At 46.1% G+C, this 19842-nt stretch overlaps 1 protein-coding gene across 1 annotated transcript in view; it reads right to left on the bottom strand.

The window, feature by feature from the left end:
• The window catches only part of LRRC1 (leucine rich repeat containing 1), a 115520-nt gene that overhangs the window by 46488 nt on the left and 49190 nt on the right, over nucleotides 1-19842 (bottom strand). Inside the window, exons 3-4 of the mRNA XM_019537540.1 lie at nucleotides 15675-15753; nucleotides 9558-9647 (exon numbers count right to left, since the gene is read on the bottom strand). Of these exons, the coding sequence (XP_019393085.1) occupies nucleotides 9558-9647; nucleotides 15675-15753 (169 nt within the window). The remainder of the gene's footprint in view (nucleotides 1-9557; nucleotides 9648-15674; nucleotides 15754-19842) is intronic.

Below are 19842 nucleotides of genomic sequence, written 5' to 3'. Positions count from 1 at the left end.
TAGTGCTATCCAACGTAGCACTGCCAAGCCTATAGGGGTGCTGCAGGTTTTTCCTCCCAAGGTGGAGAACCTTGCGTTTATCGGTGTTAAACACCATCAGGTTCTCATCTGCCCATTTGCTGAGCCTGTCCAGGTCAGCCTGGATCACCCGCCTATCTTCTGGCGTTTACTTTCTTGCAGTTGCAACTAGTGCCTCAATGTTGGCACATACTTAAGCAAAGCTGTTATAAAATGAATTTATAATTCGTATCTATGTGGTACATTACAAAACAACACAACACATAATTATACTTCTTTTCTTCAAGAGTCTAACTTCTCCATAAAGCCGTATTTAAAATTAATGTTTTCAAAGTGGATTTTAATCCGTCTCGTTCTCTTTGCTCTTTCAATTAAGGAACTCTATTACAGCAGGCATAATATAATGAATACAAACATAATTAATTTATACTCTTCATGAAGACAAGCCTAATAGAATTAAGTGGAGTCTAAAAAAAATTCTATAGGTATTGGGAAGAATATTAATCGAATTCAGTAGTGGGCAAATGATTCCTTAAGATGGTCACAAATCTACAGACAGGCAGCATCTTGCTAATGCAGCTCTATGCACTTGAAAATAGTAAATTAAAATGTTAATGTTTTGCTACCTCTATGAAGGCAGATGTGCCTATGAAAAGATAATAGAGAAGCTACTGAAATTATACTCCAAAATAGTTACATCTGCTAACTAATGTGTATAAGAGCCATTTCATTTCTGGGATGACATCCTTCTTTCCTGTGAGGCTAAATCGGTTGATGGTGGAGGTTCCTCACGTTCAAGTTAACAGCTATTTTTCTCCAAGATTAGGGGAATAATTTGAGGGAACACGGCAAGAAATATCTGGCAGAGATTTACTGTAGGTAGTTTCTCATATTAGTCAAACAGAACAGCATGTCAATGACAGAATATGAAAATAGGGGCAATATTAAAGAGTAAGGGTTACTCGCCCCTCTTCGTACAGAGCTGTCACTTTCTGATGTGATGCCTGAACTAACGCAACTGAACTTTAACTTTTCTGCTGAGAATATACATTGTTATCCCTCCCCACCGGTTCTCATTATTCACTTTCTCCCATTCCAGTGGAAATAGCCTCCAGTCTCTTATTCAGTGGTGCAGAACTTAGATGTTACTTAGAATGATTAGCTAAGGAAGCCAATGGCTAGCCATTTCTGTTAGGAATGAGTTGTACTGACTGCCCTGGCAGGGGGAAATATAAGGTAGAAAGAAATTACAATTGTTTTAAGCTCCTTCTTCAGAAACCTGGTTTCAGAATGCAGAGGGAACAAAGTCATAAGGAAAGTGTATGCCTTCACACAAACAGGAGTTTGTGCAGTGTTTGAAATCATCAGTAATTTTTCCTCACAAAGTTTTATCAATGAAGAAAGAGTTCAAATAGAACCAAATTTTAACTTAATATAATTACACTATATTAATTTATAAACATTTCTATGGTTGCACATGGAGATTTATTCCTCTTCTGGTTTCCTTCAACTGGCCTTTTAACAGATGTTATCCAGAATACCAGGTGCTTACTTTTGTACTAGTATCTCAAAATAAGTAAATAAGAGTGATTACAGGCATTACAAAACATGACTTGACAGCAGCAGATAACACATCATCAGAGGTCTGCATTCTCTCTGTGAGCATCTAAAAAAACTTGACATTGCCAACTGTTTCATAGCCCTAGGGTGACCAGCTGGAAATGATTCACAGGCCGGATTAGAAAGCATTTGGATAGTTTGGATACTTGTTTGCACTTCCCATAAATAGGACTGGAGGCTTCTACCTGTTTTACAAACAAGATCAAAACAGCTTTCAAAAGCAAGAGCACTAGCTTCTCCCAGCCATGGAATGCAGGAGGAGGGGTGCAGGGGCTTGCAAGTGAGGGGTAGAGGCAGGGCACGAACATATCCCTATCCCCCCATCTACTGCACTCCCCCCTTCTTCCCCGGGAGGCATGTGGCTTCGGGCCCCAGCCTGGCCTAGTGCTGGGACAACCAGCCCATCTAGGGCTGCATGCAGGGGGGCTCCTACCACTGGGCTGAGCCTTGCCCAGCGGCAGGACATACGTGGCACCGGGCCACTCTCAGGTCTGGTGCCAGGTCTGGTGCCAGGCCAACTGGCATGTCCAGGGCCATTCCAGGGGGGCGCGAGAGGGTATCCAACGGCAGGAGCGCTGCTCCCCATGCAGCCCTGGATGAGCTGATCCTCCCAGCACCCAGCCCGGGAGCAGCCAGGCACTGTGTGCATCCCACCACTGTGCTGAGCCCTGTCTCCTGCCTGCAGGGAGTGGGACGCACGTGGCTCTGGGCCAGGTGCTGGGAGGATCAACTCATCTGGGGTCGCATGGGGAGGAGGGCGGGGGAGAGTCTCGCTGCTAAACTGAGCCTCTTCCCCTGCCTGCCCAGTGACAGGACAATCAGCCCATCCAGGGCCACTTGAAGGGGAAGAGACAGTGGCAGGAGCCCCCTCTCCCTCCACATGGCCCTGGACAAGCTGATCATCCCAGCACTCGGTGCCACATGAGCTCTGCTGCTGGGCTGAGCTCCATCACCAGCCTGCCCAGCAGTGGGTCACCCGCAGTGCTGGGCCCTGGCCGGGCCCATCACTGGAAGAAGTGGCCTGTCCAGGGCCACACTTTGGGGGGGGGGGGGCAGTGGTGGGTGCCCCTCCCATTCTCCCATTCAGCCCCAGATGAGCCAATTGCCCCAGCCCCCCTGCCCCATGTACATATCAGGGTGCAGGCTTCCACTACCGACTGCGTCTGGAGCTGCGCCGGGCTCTTTCAGCGGGACAGGCCGCAGCGCTGGGGGAAGGAGGCTGCAGCCACCCAACCCACTCTCCCCACACTGAGCACAGCATGGTCCGGCCCCAGCCCCAGCCCACAGTGGCAGCCCACCCTGCTCTGCACGCAGATACGGGAGCACCCCCCGCCATACCCTCCTGGGGTGCCCCCCTGGGCTCCTTCCTCCCACCCCCCGTGGTCTTTAAATCTTATTTAAATATGAATGGTCAAAGTACCGACTGATACTGTAAGACTGCTTGTTCATCACTGATAAATACTAAGAATGGTTTGTCTGTCTGACTAAGTTAGTTCAAATAAACTATATTGTGGCCAGTTTGCCTGTCTCAGTCTCAGTCTTACTCTCAGTCTCGTTCTCCTATCTAGGCACAACTCTTGAGCAATTTTATGCTCAATATTAATTGTGAGAAGCTTAATAATAAATTGTGTAATCTCGTTTATTTACTAATGGTCTTTGTTTTTCACCTGGCAAGACTTGTTATATAGCTTGTTCTGGAGGGTGTGAGCTTTACCTGCATCCAAGCTGTCTGATTAGATCCTTATAATTGAGCAGCTGGAATTAGGGTGCTGAAGAACAGTGTTTTTAAGTCACAACTGCCTGGTTGATCCCAGAGACTCAGAATCAATCTGAGGCTGGGGGGACCTGCCCTGCCCTGCTCCAGCCCAGCAGGCGGGGAGGGAAGGGGTGAAGGTCAGATCAAGGCTCCGGCAGTGAGATAGGGAGCAGGGCAGAGGCAGGAGCACGGGTTTATAGCCCCTCTCCCAGCGCTGCCATTACCTGCCCTGAGCACAGTGCAGCCCAGCCCCCCACCAGGAAGAGCCTGGTGCAGCCCTGACCCTAACCTGCAGTTGCAGCCCACCCTTGCCCTGTGCAGATCCAGGGGGACATGCCCCCCATAGTTGCGCACAGCCGTGGACGCCACCCCCCCACTCCCTGCAGCCCCTGGACGAGCCATGGCTCCATCCCATGCCCACCCCACTCAGGCAGCACCTGCCCCTGCTCCTGCCCCCGGCCAATTCCCTCCCTCACCACAGGGACCTCGATCTGCACCCCCCCATACAAATGTCTCTTCCCATCCCCCTTGCCTTCCAAAACAACAGACTTATCAGCCAGACATTGCTCTTCAAACTGCCAAGTTACCTATGGGAAATCGGATTGGTATCAACCAATATGCCTCCTTAAAAATCAGCTATTGGTATCAGCTCAAAAAAATCTCTATTGGTGCACCCCTAACTGAAATGACTGTGGGCGTGTTTACATGAGATGCTACTGAGCAGTAATGAGTTCCTGCGTAGTAGCTCATTACTACTGCATAGTAGTGTCTGAAAAAAACCCATGTGGGGACAGTACTGTGCAGTAACACCGGTTACTGAACAGTCATTTAGTTCATTAGTTATGACTGGGCCGTAGCAACTGCGCAATCTGCCGCTCATGTAGATGGGGCCAGTAAATACTAAACCAATTCAAAAGATCAGATCTTCAAACATATTCCATTTGTGAACTATTGTGTTTTCCTTTTTTCCCCCATCACCAGAATAGCAGGAGAATCAGTATTTTATTTCAATATAGAAGTTTTAACATGAAAGTTAACACAAGAAAAAGAATCATATAAATTGTTGCATCTATTAAAGACCACATGTCACTACATCCATTCAGTGTTAAACAGAGAGAGCAGTATTCCTGAAATAAACTTTTTCAAGTTCATTAACATTCAACTTTGCTATTTAATGAATAGCTGTTTAAACTGAGGGACCCACCTGAACCATGCTAATATGATAACTATGAGATTGAGCATTAACACAAGACGTGCATAAGACCAGGTGAAAAAATTTCACCTAGGGGTGCACTGAAAAAGATTCTCTTGGTTGATACTAATAACTGATTATTAGCCAGCCATAACGGCTAATACTTATCCAATAGCCAATTTATACGAGTGCAGCCAGGCAGTGTGGAGAGCAGAACCTTGCAGGTAAGTCTGTGGAGCGGAAGAAGCATGGGGGAGGGAAGTAGTGTGGAGGGCAGATGGAGGTCCCCATGGTGAGTGAGGGAGTAGGGCAGGGGCAGGGGCAAGCACTGCCCAGCCAGGGAAGTGAATAAGACCCCAGGGCTGGGGCAGGAAGTGGGACAGAGCTGCACATGGCTCATCCAGGGCATAGGGTTAGGGTGGGGAAGGAGGATGGCTTCCTGCTGCTCTGCGCATCCTTCAGAGAGGCATAGGGGGGGCATGCAGCCCCCCCGATTTATGCACAAGGTGGAGGCAGGCTGCCCGCTGCAGGCTCAGGGATAGGGGCGGCACAGCCTCTTTCCAGTGGGAAGCCTGAGCCAGTGCTGGGCTTGAAGCACGTAGGTGGGGAAAGGGCTCAGCTGCCCAGGGCAGGCAACAGTCCTGAAAGGAGTGGTTTTGGGGAGACTAAGGCAAATTTGGGGGTGGATATAGCCCCTCCCAACACCCCCCCTCCTTGCTCATGGTGCTCTGCTCTGCTGCCTCTCCTTCAGAAACCCCCCATGGGTAGGAGACACACAGTCAGCATATGGCTTCTGGGGCAGTGGAGCAGAGAAATGCCTGAGCAGGGGTGGTGCCCTGAAAGGGAGCTATAGCCACCCCAAAAATTAGCCATGGGGACATGTGCTAGGAACCACACACCCAGCCAGGTGGGGGGGAAGCTGTAGCCAGACAGATCCTACTCCAGTGCGCAGAGCTCCAGCTCCAGCTCCTAGCTACCTTGCACCCACTCTGCCTGCCTGGCTGGGCATGTGGTGTTAGGCACATGTCCCCATAGCTTCCCTGCACTACATGCTGCCCAGAGCAGTGCAGCAGGGGCAGGAGGAGGACGGGGTGCCACTAGAGGCAGAGGGAGGCAAGCAGTACCTGAGCAACTGCAGGACAGCCCTGATGGAAAACTGTGCACATTAGCTGAGAAGGATGTAGGCAGAAGCGTGGCATGGGCTGCCCCAGTCAGAAGCAGGTAGGGCTCAGCTCCATGTGGAGCACTGCAGCAGCAGCCACAGGCGGGATGGGGTGTGGGGGGAGAGGGAGCAAACCACACCACCACCACACCACCTGGGGAGTTCTGCTGCATGCACCCCCTGCCCCTACCCCCAACTGGCTCCCGGGACCTAGTGTTTAGGCAACCCCCCCACACCACCCCACACACCCACATCCAGATGTAATATACAGAACTAAAACTTTATTTTGAGGTATTATGAAATTGCTTCTGTAGAGACTACTCAAAAAAACATAAATCAAAATTATTTTTTGAAATAAAATTAAAATAAGTTAAATAGCATGTTTGATTTTTAGTATATGATTTGGTTTTTTATCTATAATTTATTAAAATGCATCTTCTGAAAGATTGTGTGTGTGCAGCATTCAACAACTCACCAAATCTCGTTAAATGGCCCACCAGCTGAAAGAATTGCCCACCCCTAGGTTAGATATTTGTAAGGCACTTGAATATGGATTTGGATGCAGGGCCAAGTCTCTCCCAGCCTCTTCAAGCAGAAGGGCATAAAATGGTATCATTTCACTCTCAAATTCCTATACTTTGCCCACATCCTGGAATCAGGGGAGTTCTTGTCACCCTCTCTCAAAAAAGGGCAGGAGGAGAAGGTACAGAGAACAGCAAAAAGATTATAAACAGACTGAAATGGCTTCCATATGAAGAGAGACTTAAAAGGGTTAGTGGTCTCAGCTTGAAAGAGAGATGACTAAAGGGAAGACATGACAGAGATCTATAAAAGTATGGCTCGTGTGGAAAAAGGTGAATAAGAAACAGTTACTTACTATGTCTCACTACAAGTACTAAGAGAGTCTTGAGGAAATTATAAGGCAGCAGGTTTAAAGTAAACAAAAGGAAGCAAAGTCTTCTTTGTTCACATATAACATCTAATGGAACTCAGCCAAAAAGATGGGGAAAGGAAACCAAACAGGTTCAAAAAGGAATTAGACAAACACATGAAAGTACACGATGAGCTATTAAATACAAGTCAGAGATGAACCTATCAATATGCCAGTTCTTCTGAGAAAACATATAGCAAAGACTCTGCCCAACTTTGCAAGAAACTATCCATCATTTCCAAAACAAGCTGACACATGAGGAAACTACACTTTAATAGCTTTTTTCAGATAAGAGGTCACTCAGCAGCGTATAACAATGACTGATAATGAATAAATACACTTCTGTGTACAAATTTTACTTCTGCTATGTTAACATTGTAGTTAGGTAATTCCTGGACAGGCTGTACAAGGAAAGGTAATAAAGTGCTCTTCTTAGGGCAAGAGTTGACCCTTTTTCCCTAAATTCTGGCTGTGTTCTAAACTAAAAAAAGTCCCAACATGCTGTTTGACATGACCCGAGCAAGTCTTATCTATGGAAGCTGCTTCGAGATCTTGGTAAAAGAAATCACAGGTTCAGATGGTGGATGATATGCTCCTTCCAAGGCCCATTCTCTTGGAGAAAATTACCATTTCCTTTCCATTACCTACAGCTATCATCTAGTTCGGATCACCTGGTCAGAGTGATGAGTAAAAATTTGATTCTCTGCATTCACGAGCTGAGGATGTGGAAGACAAGCAATGCAACCCTGCCCTTAAGATGATAGAGTGAGATGTGGAAGAGATAACAGGAATTACTGGGTAAGACCCTTGCGAACTCTGATTAATTGAATGCGTCTGTGCAGGATAGCAAGATTGCCCAATAGAGCTCATTAAGAATTGGGTTTCTGCTTGACACTCCATTTGTTTTCTTTCAATTTAAGTTAACATTCTTCAGCAATGAACATGACTTGCCTTCCACCCAGACTTAGGATTTACTTCCCTGGTGCCATATGCTCACTCATCCTGAAACCATGCATCACTGGGTGTGGTGCGGTGCACTGCAGGTCAGTTCTTCCAATTCAAAACTCTGATAAGCATTTTTCAGAAATATAGGACAGAATTCTCTTTACCCTTAGAGCCAATACTGTCATGATTCTGTAAGCCACCCTGAGCAATTTTGTGTCATGTTAGTATCTCCCAGTTGGAAATACTGAGTTCCTGACTAGCATGAAAGTTACCTATATTTAGGGCCTTGTTACACGGTAATTTTGGGTGGCTCCTGGGGCTCTTACCACCTGTATTGTCTTCACATTAACACCCGACACTGGATTTAAGCACTCCTTATTGGCTTAAAATTGGACCACTCGAGGGCGGGATTATCCGACCTGTACTACCCAACTCATATTACGCTAAGTTGGAGCCACTCTAGGCTACACTGTAGCGTAAACACTACCGTACTCCACCCTTGCCCCTGCTGGCCTGGATTCGGCCCACTGTCCCTCTCCACTCTGTCCAGCACCCCAGATCTCCACTCACTGCACCCTCCTGCACCTACTTGTAGCTGCCCACACTGTCTGTCCCAGGGAACAGGCAGAGAAGGGTTAACCTGTCTGCCTGCTCCTGCTGCTCTCTGGGTGGGCTCAGCTTTGAGAAGAGCAGCAGCCTGGCAGTGGTTGCTGGACAAGCAGGTTAATCTTACCTGCCTACTCCCCTGTGATAGACAGACGAGCAGCAACAAACAGGGGTGGAGAGGCAGAAGGGAACCCTGAGAAGCCCGGGGGCCAGAGGGCAAGCCCAGGATGGGGTGTGTGGGAAGAGATTCTTCTTTTTCATTCTCTAAGCCCCAGGTGGCCTGAACATATGACTGCTCCAAACTTAAGCTAACACTAACACCAATCAACATGTGTGTGGTTCACAGTGTGTAACAAGGCCTTTACTTTCCACCAGTAACACGGGGGGTGGGAGGGAGAGGGGGAAATCTCACTCAAAGGCAAATGCAGCCCAGGGGCACTACAGGGAAATCAGAAAGATGGAGTCAGACCAGGGTTTAGAAAAGAGAAATGAAGTTTAGAATTTTCTTCAGAAAAGTTCTTGTCACAAGAAGTTCCTGTTGAGTTTCCCATGCTTGTAGAGGGCAGATCAGACCAGGGGCAGCTCCACAGGGTAGGCCATTATCTCACTGCAAGAGACAGACAAACTCTGGTTCTGTCCCTAAGATGCAAACAGGCCAAAACCATCTATCATAATCACTCTTCAGCTGTTATCACAATGCATAATAAGGAACAAGTAATAGCAAAAGTTCTCAATCTGACAATATCCTTTTAATCTTGCTTCTGAAAAATCAAGCTTCCCGCATCTCCCAATTTCTAGGTTCCAAAGAATGGAGGATTAAAACATACACTGTGCTCCAGGTTCAGTGGAGTTACTTCAGTGAATGTATTACAGCAGTGGTGCTCCAACTATCTGGTCCCATGAGCTTGATGAGTGGCACTGGGCCAGTCTACAGGCTGGATCCACTACTCGGGAGTCAGCCCATGGGCTGGTCAAGCATCGAGTTGTTCAACAAGTGTAACTGGGTATATTGACCCGACCCAACACACCAGCTTGACCCTGCAAAATGGCCTTACCCTGTGCACCAGCAGGACCTCACACCAGATGCAGCTGCATGCCAGCCCATCCCTGCAGGTAGCCTGACCTCAATGTGCCAAATGTGGCCGCAGAGCAACTCCACGCACTGACACAATATTCACACAGACTAACATTTTTAATATTCTGACCCAACTACTAATCTGTGTATAAAAACATAACCTTTATGTACCAGGCAAACTGAAAACATGTATGTCAGCAAAAATATATGAAATAGCATTTCTTAAAAAGGAAGAGGAAAAAACCCACTTACTTCCCAATGTTTTCAGGTAGTGCCTGCAGAGAGATGTCGTTTACAGAAAGACACGTTAGATTCTGTAATTCAGGAAAGCTTTCAGGCAATCTGTGGAGATATTAATTCAAATACATCAAAGACTTCTAGTATAGCAACTATTCTTATTAACTCAGTGAGGTTTTCTATTCTTGTGAAAAAGAGAATGGAGGTTACCATTTTATTTAAAGAGATACATAAATAAAACCAAGGAATACTAAAAGAAGACTAGCACAGGAAATAAAAAAGAAATGCCAGAAGTAAGCTAGATAAGGTTAATTTTGTTCTATGTATCAAGGTGAAGAATACATGAATAAACATATGTGAACAAATAAAGGGAGTGAGTATATTTGCTCATATAAATTTTAAAAAAAAGAAACATAAAAGATTTAATAGTTTTCTAGATATAACAGCAGATATAGTTAGGGAAGGTGTAAAGGAGATTGGAGAACCATATGCTCATGTGAAGTAAAATCTTTTTTTGTTGTTGTTTATAGCTATTTGTTAAGGACACTTTGAGCATAAATTCTCAATCTGTTGGAACTGGAATAAGCCTCCTACTGTCTCCTATATTGCTAAATCCAAGGGGGTCCTGCCTACATGGGAGGGTCACAGTATAGAAAAAGGGTGCCCTCCTGTGGAAGATTAACAAAACCTCCAAAATGATAAGCATGTTTTCTCTCCCATTTTATAAATGTAAAAAAGCCAGTATAAGTGAAAAATATTTAAGCAGATATTGATTAAAAATACTCTAGTAACATCTATAAAAATAACCCAGATAGATTATTTCACGATATTTACTACATACACACTAAAATTCTTTAAAGAAGTTGCTCACAAGTTGTTCAGCTCAGTCATGTTATTTTAATGTCCAGTTTGTGTTAACTATTTTTTCATTATTTTAAAAACAAACCTGTTACATTTGGTAGCATACAGTTCCTTGCTTAAAAAAAGGAACTGGTTAACACATGACACTCTACCATGACTTTCATAGTTTCTCAAAAACTATCTAGTACACGCTCATCTATAACTACACACCTATTAATGGAAATTTTCCTTCTCATTTAAGTGATTACCTGTTCTACTATGGCAAAAAGATTTAGGCCTTCATTCTCCATCTTGCGTTACACCAATAACTCTACTGAATTCAGGGAGACTCCTATTAAGGCTGTGATCACAAAATCCAGCATGAAATGCAGCACAGTGCAAGACACTATATAGATCTACTCACTGAAAAAAGATCCAGCTTTTGATGCATACCCTGGAACTGCTTCTTAAGTCTTAAGCTAGAAACAGAAGTCACAAAATGAGGTGGATCAGCTATACCACGATATATCTTGGCATAGCAGATCCACTTCACTGGGAAAAGCACATCGCTCACTGTCCCGTTCATTCACACTGCAGGACAACAGGGACTGTGTTCTCCTGGGGCTTGAGAAGCTCAATCTTGTGCACCCAAGGAATTCCTATACAGGGTTGTGCCCCTCAAGCCCCTGGTGTGTGCGCCGATCTTCCCCAGTTAAGAGACACGCCCGCAGGATTTTCTGGGCACATCTTTAGCAGGGAAAGCCCAGAGTTTCCCACTTACAGAGATGCATCCCCCAGGATTTCTTGGGTGTGTCAAGCCAAGCATTCTCTGCTTAACCAGGGAACCCTGGGCTTTCCCTCCTTATATATACACATGGGAAATCCCAGGGATGTGTCTCTGTAAGCAGAGAAAGCCAGCCAGATAGGATCCCTTCAGCCCCTGGAGCATCTACATGCATGGGAAATCCCAGGGTGTGAAGGATCAGCTCCTAAAGCCTCTGCAGTACCTATACAAAATGCCAGGTCCTAGCTAGCTGCACTCTCCTGCCACAAAGTAAAGAAGATGTGCTCCACCAAAAAAGCAGCACAACCTGTATTACCAGCAGTCTAGGAACACAGCTGACAACCAGGTCAAAGTGGAAGCATGACTTCTAGTTGTCACCACAATCACGAACATATGGCTGCCAGAAGCAGCCACATTTTTTTGCCTGCTCCACTCCCAAAGGCAACGCCTGAGGCAATTGCCCTTATCAACACCCCCCCCCACCAAGTTACACCAATATCTATTGGGGTTGTTGGTTGTAGCCATGTTGGTCTAAGGTCGTAGGAAGACAAGGTTCTTTGGGTAAATGTGATATCTTTTATTAGACCAACCACCTGTGTTGCAATCATAAAGTTTTATGGCAGCACAAAGGTGAGGAAAGCTACCTCAGTTTCTACCTTGACAGCAAAGCAAATTCAGGTTATCTAAGCACTCACTGCTTCATAGCTCAGCAGCATTCAATCCCATTGGGTCCCTTTGCAAAGGAGAGTCTCACTCTTTAGGTGATTATATTCACTCTTAGTTCTTAAATGTTACTGTATCACTAAGAAATCTTGCATGTCACTTTCTGATTTTTATATAATGACATGCTGCATTTAATGCACCTCAAATAATGGAGATCATGACAAAGATTCAACGTGTCACTGACTCTGAAGCTCATATTTGTTCTTCAGGGCATGCTGAAGAACGCTCTTCATAGGCTTTAACACATGACTGGAAACTTAAAATAATAAACTATCATTTGAAAACATTATGGTTTTTAATTGAAGGTCTGGGTTAAGATCCAGGGTTACTTATGCTATCGAATTTACATTTTTCTCAAAGTTTGTCAGAAATCCCAGCCTGGAATAAGTCTATTTTTCATGTACATAAAACTTACTCACTTTGAAAACTGAAAGTTCATCAAAAAGTTTGACAGCGAAGGCAACTCACTGCAGGGGTGACGGACACTGAATGAGAAGTACGGCATTTCGTATCTCCCTACGTTCCCAGCTTTAACACAAAAACAATCCCTTTCTCTATTGTACAGACTGGCAACTAAGGCACAGTGATGTTGTCATTTTCCATACCTTTGTGATTTATTTTAGCGCTTAAGAAACAGAGGGATTCAACCCAGAAAGGATTCACCCGTTATAACCACTATTACATCAACAGAAAAGACAATAGAAAACCAACCCTTTGCTAGAATAATATGAACACATACAAAATCAACCTGAAGAAATGTAATAAGCTAGCACACGCTTGTGGTGTTCATGTTCTAATGCTGCATTAACTGCTTGTATAGTTAGCTCAATGTTATTCGGTTGTGAAAGAGGATGTTATTGCCTAATCCAGTGGTGCTCAACCTTTTAGCCCAGGGGGCTGGATGGGCAATGCCCCTGTCCATGCATGAGCCGGATCTCCCTAGTAGTCCCAATCCCAGGCCCAGAGCAGGTACAGCAGGGCCCCAATCAGCTGGGCAGAGGGGAGTGGGGAGCAGCCTGGCCCCAAACTGACTGTGACAGGGGAAGGGGACTTCATGCAGCCCCGATCTGGTCCTGCCTGGAAAGGAGAGAGAGGATATGGCCCAGCCCCAACCTGGCCCCACGAAAGGGGGTAGTGTGGCCCTAACTCAACCCCATAAATGGCAGGGTGCTTGACGTAGTCCCAACCTGGTCCCACAGAAGGGAGGGGGCTTGGCCTGGCTCTGACCCACTGTGAGGCTTGGAGTTTGGGAATTTGGCAGTGGGGGAAGGTAGCCACCACTCCCCCACTAACAAATTTCCCAAATTTTGGGGAGCCCTGGAGGTTGGATACCATGGTTCCACAGGACAAATGTGACCTGTGGGCCACAGGTTGAGCACCCTTGCCTTAGGTCATGTTACAATCCAACTATGTTGCATTAAAGCCTCTGGAAAGCAAACATCCATGATGCACTTAAGTTATTCTGCAGTGATCTCTACATCACAGGTGTCAAACTCATCTGGCCCCATGGGCCAGAGGAGTGGCACAGGACTGGCCCATGGACTAGATGGGCAGCACAGGGTGCCCCCCCCCGCATGTCAGATCCAGCACCCATGTTGCCCATTCCAGCTGATCCACATATGGTGTCTGGTCCATCCAGACTGGGGTGGATGCCACATACAGCATGGATCCTGAACTAACTGGAGTGGTTACTATGGGCAGTGCAGTCCTAGACACCTAGAGCAGCACTAGGTCCAGCATGCAATGGACTCACAGAATCTTCCCCCTTATATCTTTGATACCCCTGGTGTACATGGATGCAAGAGCAGCATATTTAAAAGGGATCTATCATTTCAGTTCTGGCCTTCCCTGTTTACAAACCTCTAGAGCAGTGATTCCCAACTAAGGTGATACAAGATCCTTCGAAGGATGTTGTGCAGTATTAGCATTGGTAAGCATGCAAGCACATACACATACTTCAAAAAAATAATACTCAGTAGAGATTTCAAAAACATTCTGACCTGCTGTGATCCTTCCAAGTTCTTTGAAACAAAAGAATTGCTCTATTATTTTTCCTCGGTCAAAAAAGCAATTGATAGCTAAGAGCAGCTACGGTTAGTAATGGGTATTGAAGACTTTTTGTCTCATTTGTTGTTATATATGTAGTCATCCAAAGAAAAAATAAAAATAGCAATTCCTTCACCATCTGGTTTTCTCTGTAAAACACATCAATTTTCTAGCAATAGACACCTTCCCTCTTGTGCTACTGCTTACTTTTGCAATGCTCACATCATTGTTAAAAATCAAACACTCATTAAACTGAAGCAGAGCAACAACAACAAAGTGGAGTTCTTTCAAACTAGCTAAAACAGGGGCCTGTCAAACATATGGCCCATTGGCAGGACCCAGCCCAGGAAGTCATATGAACTGGCCCCTGGATTGATGGACCAGCCCCAGACCTGGCCCCAGTGCCGCAAGCTACACGCAGTACATGGGCTGGATCCAGCACCACATGTGCAGCAGACAGCCTGTACCCCAGCCTCCTATGCCACATGCAACACCAGGTCCAGTCCAAGCACTGCAGGCAATACAAACCTTGTGCTGGCACCAGAGGCAGTATGCACATCAAGTCCCTGGGCCAGCTAGTCAAGCACATGGCATGTGGGGCTGGCCCAGCCATGCACACTACCTATGGCATAGGAGGTTGGGATAGGGCACATATGCCACATGGTGCCCCTCTAAACTCAGAGCCAGTGCTCAGGGGTGGTTAGCAGGATGTTGCATGAAGTGCAGGCTCCGTGCCGCACAAGTGGCCAGCCAGCCCCACAAGCTGTATGTTGGACTGGCTGGCACTGGAGCCTGCTGTGCATGTGGCCTCCAGGGCCAGCACAGAACACATGTTGCCTACGGCATGCATGCAGGCCCCAAAGCTGCATGCAGCACTGGGGTCCAAGGTGTGGGCCGTATGTGACAGCCTGGACTGACCCCCTGTGCTGCCTATAGTGCAAGTTTGACATTCTTGGACTAAAATGAGCAATATCCAAAGGACACTTTAAGAGAAATGAACATTATTCTGTGTTTGGTCCTATGCAGAACATGGAAGGAACAGGGCAGACTCTTTCATAGGCCAGGACAGAAAGGAGTAGCTTGATACTGGCAAAGCCATTGCTTTGTGTTGGATTGGCTTTTTGTTATAACAAGCACAAGGAATGTAGATATTAGAGAAGCAGCAGCAGCAAATGGCACTGCTGCCACCACTACCAGTGTAGCTTGGCTACATGGTAGTGCATAAAGGCATGTTGGATTAGCCCTAACTCAGATGTCAGAGGCTTATCCCAATGCCATGTCATGAGAGCATGCAAGAAGAGCCAATATTTGCATTGGTTGAGTTAATCCCAATTAAAAGCAGTGAAACATTTAGAGTTTGCATAAATGCATTGACACTGGTTTCAGACCAGTTGGTTTAGATTGCTAAAATCAACATACAGACAAACCCTATACATGGAAAGAAACAGGTGAGAGTAGGATATACAGTAGCCTTGCTGATTTATATTGCTGGCTTCTAAGTATCTGCATTCTTAAGAACTGACCAAGTTCATTAGTTCCAGGTAGCCTATGCCTTTGGGGTACCAAAAAGTGGAACATACACATTTAAATTTGAACCCTGAGCACAGCCCTGTAAAAGAAACTGATCATGTCTGCAAAGAACTCTTGCAAAGAACTTCATAATTTTTTGCTTCAATTAAGAATTGAAGATAAATGAGGTAGATTTAGTATGAAAGCATTGAGCAAAAGGCAGAAGTTACCTCGTCAGTGGATTTCCACTAAAGTCTGCTACCTGTAGTGCTTTACAAAATGAGATGCTTTCTGGAATTTCAGGAATATCTGTAGAAAGAAAAAGCAATAGTGTTAATGACTGTACTATAGAAGACAGTTCTGAAATTACTGAAGCAGTCTGAAACTGGTCACCTTAATCAAAGAATATCTCGAATATTCTGTGACATTTCCCAATAAAAAGCTATTTTTAGAGTCACTAGTATTTTCAGGCTGAATGTATGGCATTAATATTTAGAAAGGCAGCTCTAAACTGACTCCAATTCAGCCAGTTTAGTAACTGCCTCTCTCCCATGCTCCTCAAAGCAGATGGAATACTCTTGTCGTGGGACAAAAGCCTGTCAGTTGGCACATTTTTCTTCAGGGTCTGTTCAGCAGAAGCCAAAATTCAGCTACCTTTAGGCAAGTCCCAGATGAAGAAGTTTAACTGGTCTTTTGGTAATCTGGAACAGAAACTTGGCTACAAGAGGTAGTGGAACAAAAAGCTAACAAAATGCATGCACACGTGGGAACATCATCGTATCTCCTAACATGTAAAAATATGGTAGTATTGAGTCACTCAGTGATTCAAACAGTAAAGTAAAAAGTAAAATGCTTTCAAGTCTGATTTAAATCTTGATATTCAGATAGACATACCCCAAAACAGATTTAGAAAAACTGCCTACTTTATGCACATTTCCAGTCAAATGAAATACTCTCAAAACAAAGCTCACCAAGGTTTCATGCTTCCATGCTATTTTGATACACAACCAACACTGTGAGCCTTGGGTACTTGCAATAACCTCCAGCAAAAATATGATAACATCACATGGACAAACTTCTAAAGGATTAATTAGACTTCAAAGCCTTTGATTTTAAAAGGAACACAATTTATATTCAATACTATATAGGTATACACAGGAGAACGGCATGTCCAAATTGTAACAGCAATTAAGACCTAACATATATGCTTTCCCCTTTCAAGTGTACATTTCTTTTTGAAAAAGAACTTCCCCTTTATCTATACTGATTGAGAGAAATTATATGGGAATCGCAGTTTCAGAACGTTTACTGGCGCAACCTCAATCTTTCATTTTGTCTAATAAATGTACCTCAGGAGTAGCTGTCATTGCTACATCCGAACAGGACTAGATTCAGTCCATTTAAATCAGATGCCAAACCCCTTCAAGAAGGGTAATGAAATGTAAAGATTTGGACAAAAATGTCCACAACAGCAGTAAGATAATTAGTTATGTCTGTTGGTTTATATTTACCATGTTTTAGAAGCGCTTACAAACAGCAGCTGATACCTACTCAATGGACCTGAATCAATAGCGTTTCATAGTGTGAATGTAGCTCAGAGGAACAGTAGCTTGTATCTGATTATAAAAGCAATAGGCATACACAGCTTCTGTAGTCCTATTAGTTCAATAAACCAAGGGCAGACAGAGCTTCTGTCTGCCTAGCACTCATTTTGCTATCAAGTTAAAATAGGTTTTGTAACAGGTACAGATATTCCAAATATTTCTTCAGTCTGGGTAAAAAGAATGGTTTATTGTCCCAGAAGACCTCTGCTTCACAATCTAGCCAGGATGAAACCTGTTATTCATGTGTCTCTTTTAGGTGGAATCAGTGTTTCTGAATAGCAGCATTCATGGGGGCATACACTAGGTGATAGTGGTGGGAAATCCACATGACCCGAGGGATTCAGTCTCCACTTGTCACTCAGGTTCACAGCCATGGGGTGCTTCTGGATCCTCTGCTGTACCTAGATTTCCAATTGGTGGCTAGGAGTACTTTTCACCAACTCTGTCTGGTGACAAGGTTGAGACCCTTTCTTTCAGATTTGGATATGGCTACCAACATACATGATTCTGTAATCTTGAGTCTAGTCTACTTCAGTGTACTCTGTGTGGGAATGGCCTCTATGATCATGTCAGTTGCACCTGATGCGGAACGTGGTAGTCTGCATTGATAGGGGCAGGGCATTAAGAGCATACAACTCCAGTACTCTGCACTAGCTCCCAATAGCTTTCCAGGTATAATTCAAGGTACTTTCAAGGTAGTGGTTTTGATGTATAAAGCCCTAAATACCTACAAGACTACCATATCCTTTATGCCACCATCATGATCACTAAGGTCAGCCAAGAGCAACCATCTTCAAGAGTCTGCACTGCCTTCCAAAAGTTTTCCAGGCAAAATGCAAGGAGTTGGTTTTGACCTAAAGCCCGCAAAACAGCCTGGGCTCTATATCTATGGAACTACCTTCTACTTTATGCCCCATCATAATCTGTTTCCCATGGAAAAACAAAGAAAACCATGGATTTCCTATTTTTATCAGAAGAAAATTTAGAAGAGAAACACGCGGATTTCCCCCTTTTGCAAAGAGCTCTACAGGCTGGCTGAGTTCCAGCCTATAAGAGCTGTTTGCAAAAGGGGTAGGGAAACCCCCAACCTTGCCCAGAGGGGAAGGGAGAGGGGGAAGGTTATGGGGCCCCACACTTGGACTTACTGGAGGCTGCTTCAGGCTCACTATTCTTGTTGGACGTAAGTGGGGTTTGGGGGTAGTGGGGCAGGGCTTGCGGGGGGAAGCTGGCTAGGGGCTGAGGGAGCAGGGAAGTTTGCAGGCAGCCAGGCACTCTGGCCAGGAGGGGGTTTGCAGCCTTCCTGCTCCTGGCTAGAGTGCTTGGCCAGCTGCAAACCCCCGCCCCTCCCAGTCAGCACTCCAGCCAGGGAGTGCCCAAGCTGGCTTGGGGCTCAGGAACGGGGAGGTGACCAGGTAGAGGGTGGGGTTTGCAGCCTCCCCTGCTCGGGCACTCCCTGGCCAGAGTGCTGGCCACGAGTGGAGGCTGCAGCTGGCTGAGCACTCCAGCTGGGAGTGGGGAGGCTGCAAACCCCCTCCTGGCCAGAGTGCCTGGTCGGCTGAAAACCTCCCCACTCCCTGAACCCCCAGCCAGCTTGGGCACTCTCTGGCGTGGGAGCGGGGTTTGCAGCCACCCGGGCACTCCAGCATGAATACTGCAACCCCCCCACCCCCAGCTGGAGTGCCTGGCCAGCTGCAAACCCTGGTTTGCAAACACTGTGCTCCCTGCTCTGCTGCCCTCCCCCAGAAGCTCCAGAGCACAGCATGTACAACTGGCATGGCAGGACACAATGGCGCCATGCACGAAAGCTGCCTGCCATGCTTCCTCTGTGTGCACAGGGGCTGCGCAGGCTTGTGCCCCTCACTGCAACCCCTGCCTGCAGACGAAGCATGGCCAGGGCAGCATGAAGCTCACAGTGGCAGGCAGCTTTTGTGCACAGCCCCCCTGTGTGCTGCTGCACCGGGTTGCACACGTTACATACAAACCCTCAGCACACACCTCCACTTCCCACCCGCCACACAGATCTGTGGGGCGCAGGTCCCGCTGGCCCCCCCAGAGTGCATGCTGCCCCTGGGAGGTGGCCCTGCCCGAGCCTGCTGCAGGCAGCAGCAGGGGGGAGCCAGCTCATGCTCCTTCTGTAGCAGCCGCTGCCTTCCACTGGAGCAGTGGGCTATGGACCTGGGTCCCTGCTCCCATAGCCCTGGCAGCTGGGGCCCCCTTCAATAGGGTCTGGAGACAGGGGCTGTGGGGAAAATGAGGGACACCAGCAGGGCTGTGGGGGGCATTTAATTTTAGCCACATATTTTGCAATTTTTTTATCAGCGAATTTGTGATTTTTTTTATCATGGAAAACCAGGATCCCTGGCTATCACTGCCACAAGGCTTGGTGAACAGATTGGAGACCAAACAGATATTTTCCCAAAGGTCTGACTTTACTCAAAACTTTCCTGACCAGTCAAGACCTACCCGAATTAGTATGGTCTCTAGTCACATTGACTGTTCTGCGATATTACCCTGAAAGACCAGGATTTCCAGTCCATATGATTAACACCCCAGCTATAGACAATCAAAAAGCCCAAGGTTGAATTGATGCCATCTTTGCAGGTTAGTCTAAGGTATGTAGATCAAACTGATAAGCAAGTAAACAGACGTTCACTTTTGATTCCAGCAATGCAGCCTCATGCCTGCAGTGGCCCAGGCCAGAAGCCAGTGGAGGCACTAGAGCACACCTCCCTAATCAACTGAAGTAGAAAAGGTAAGCCAAGGCTAGCCCACATACCCTATGAGGGTTTGTGGA

This window comes from Crocodylus porosus, unplaced genomic scaffold (assembly GCF_001723895.1).
Source record: "Crocodylus porosus isolate Cpor-Errol unplaced genomic scaffold, CroPor_comp1, whole genome shotgun sequence".
NCBI classification, from domain to species: domain Eukaryota; kingdom Metazoa; phylum Chordata; order Crocodylia; family Crocodylidae; genus Crocodylus; species Crocodylus porosus.
The sequence above is the reverse complement of the archived record's forward strand: the minus strand, read 5'-3'. Positions and strand labels throughout refer to the sequence as shown.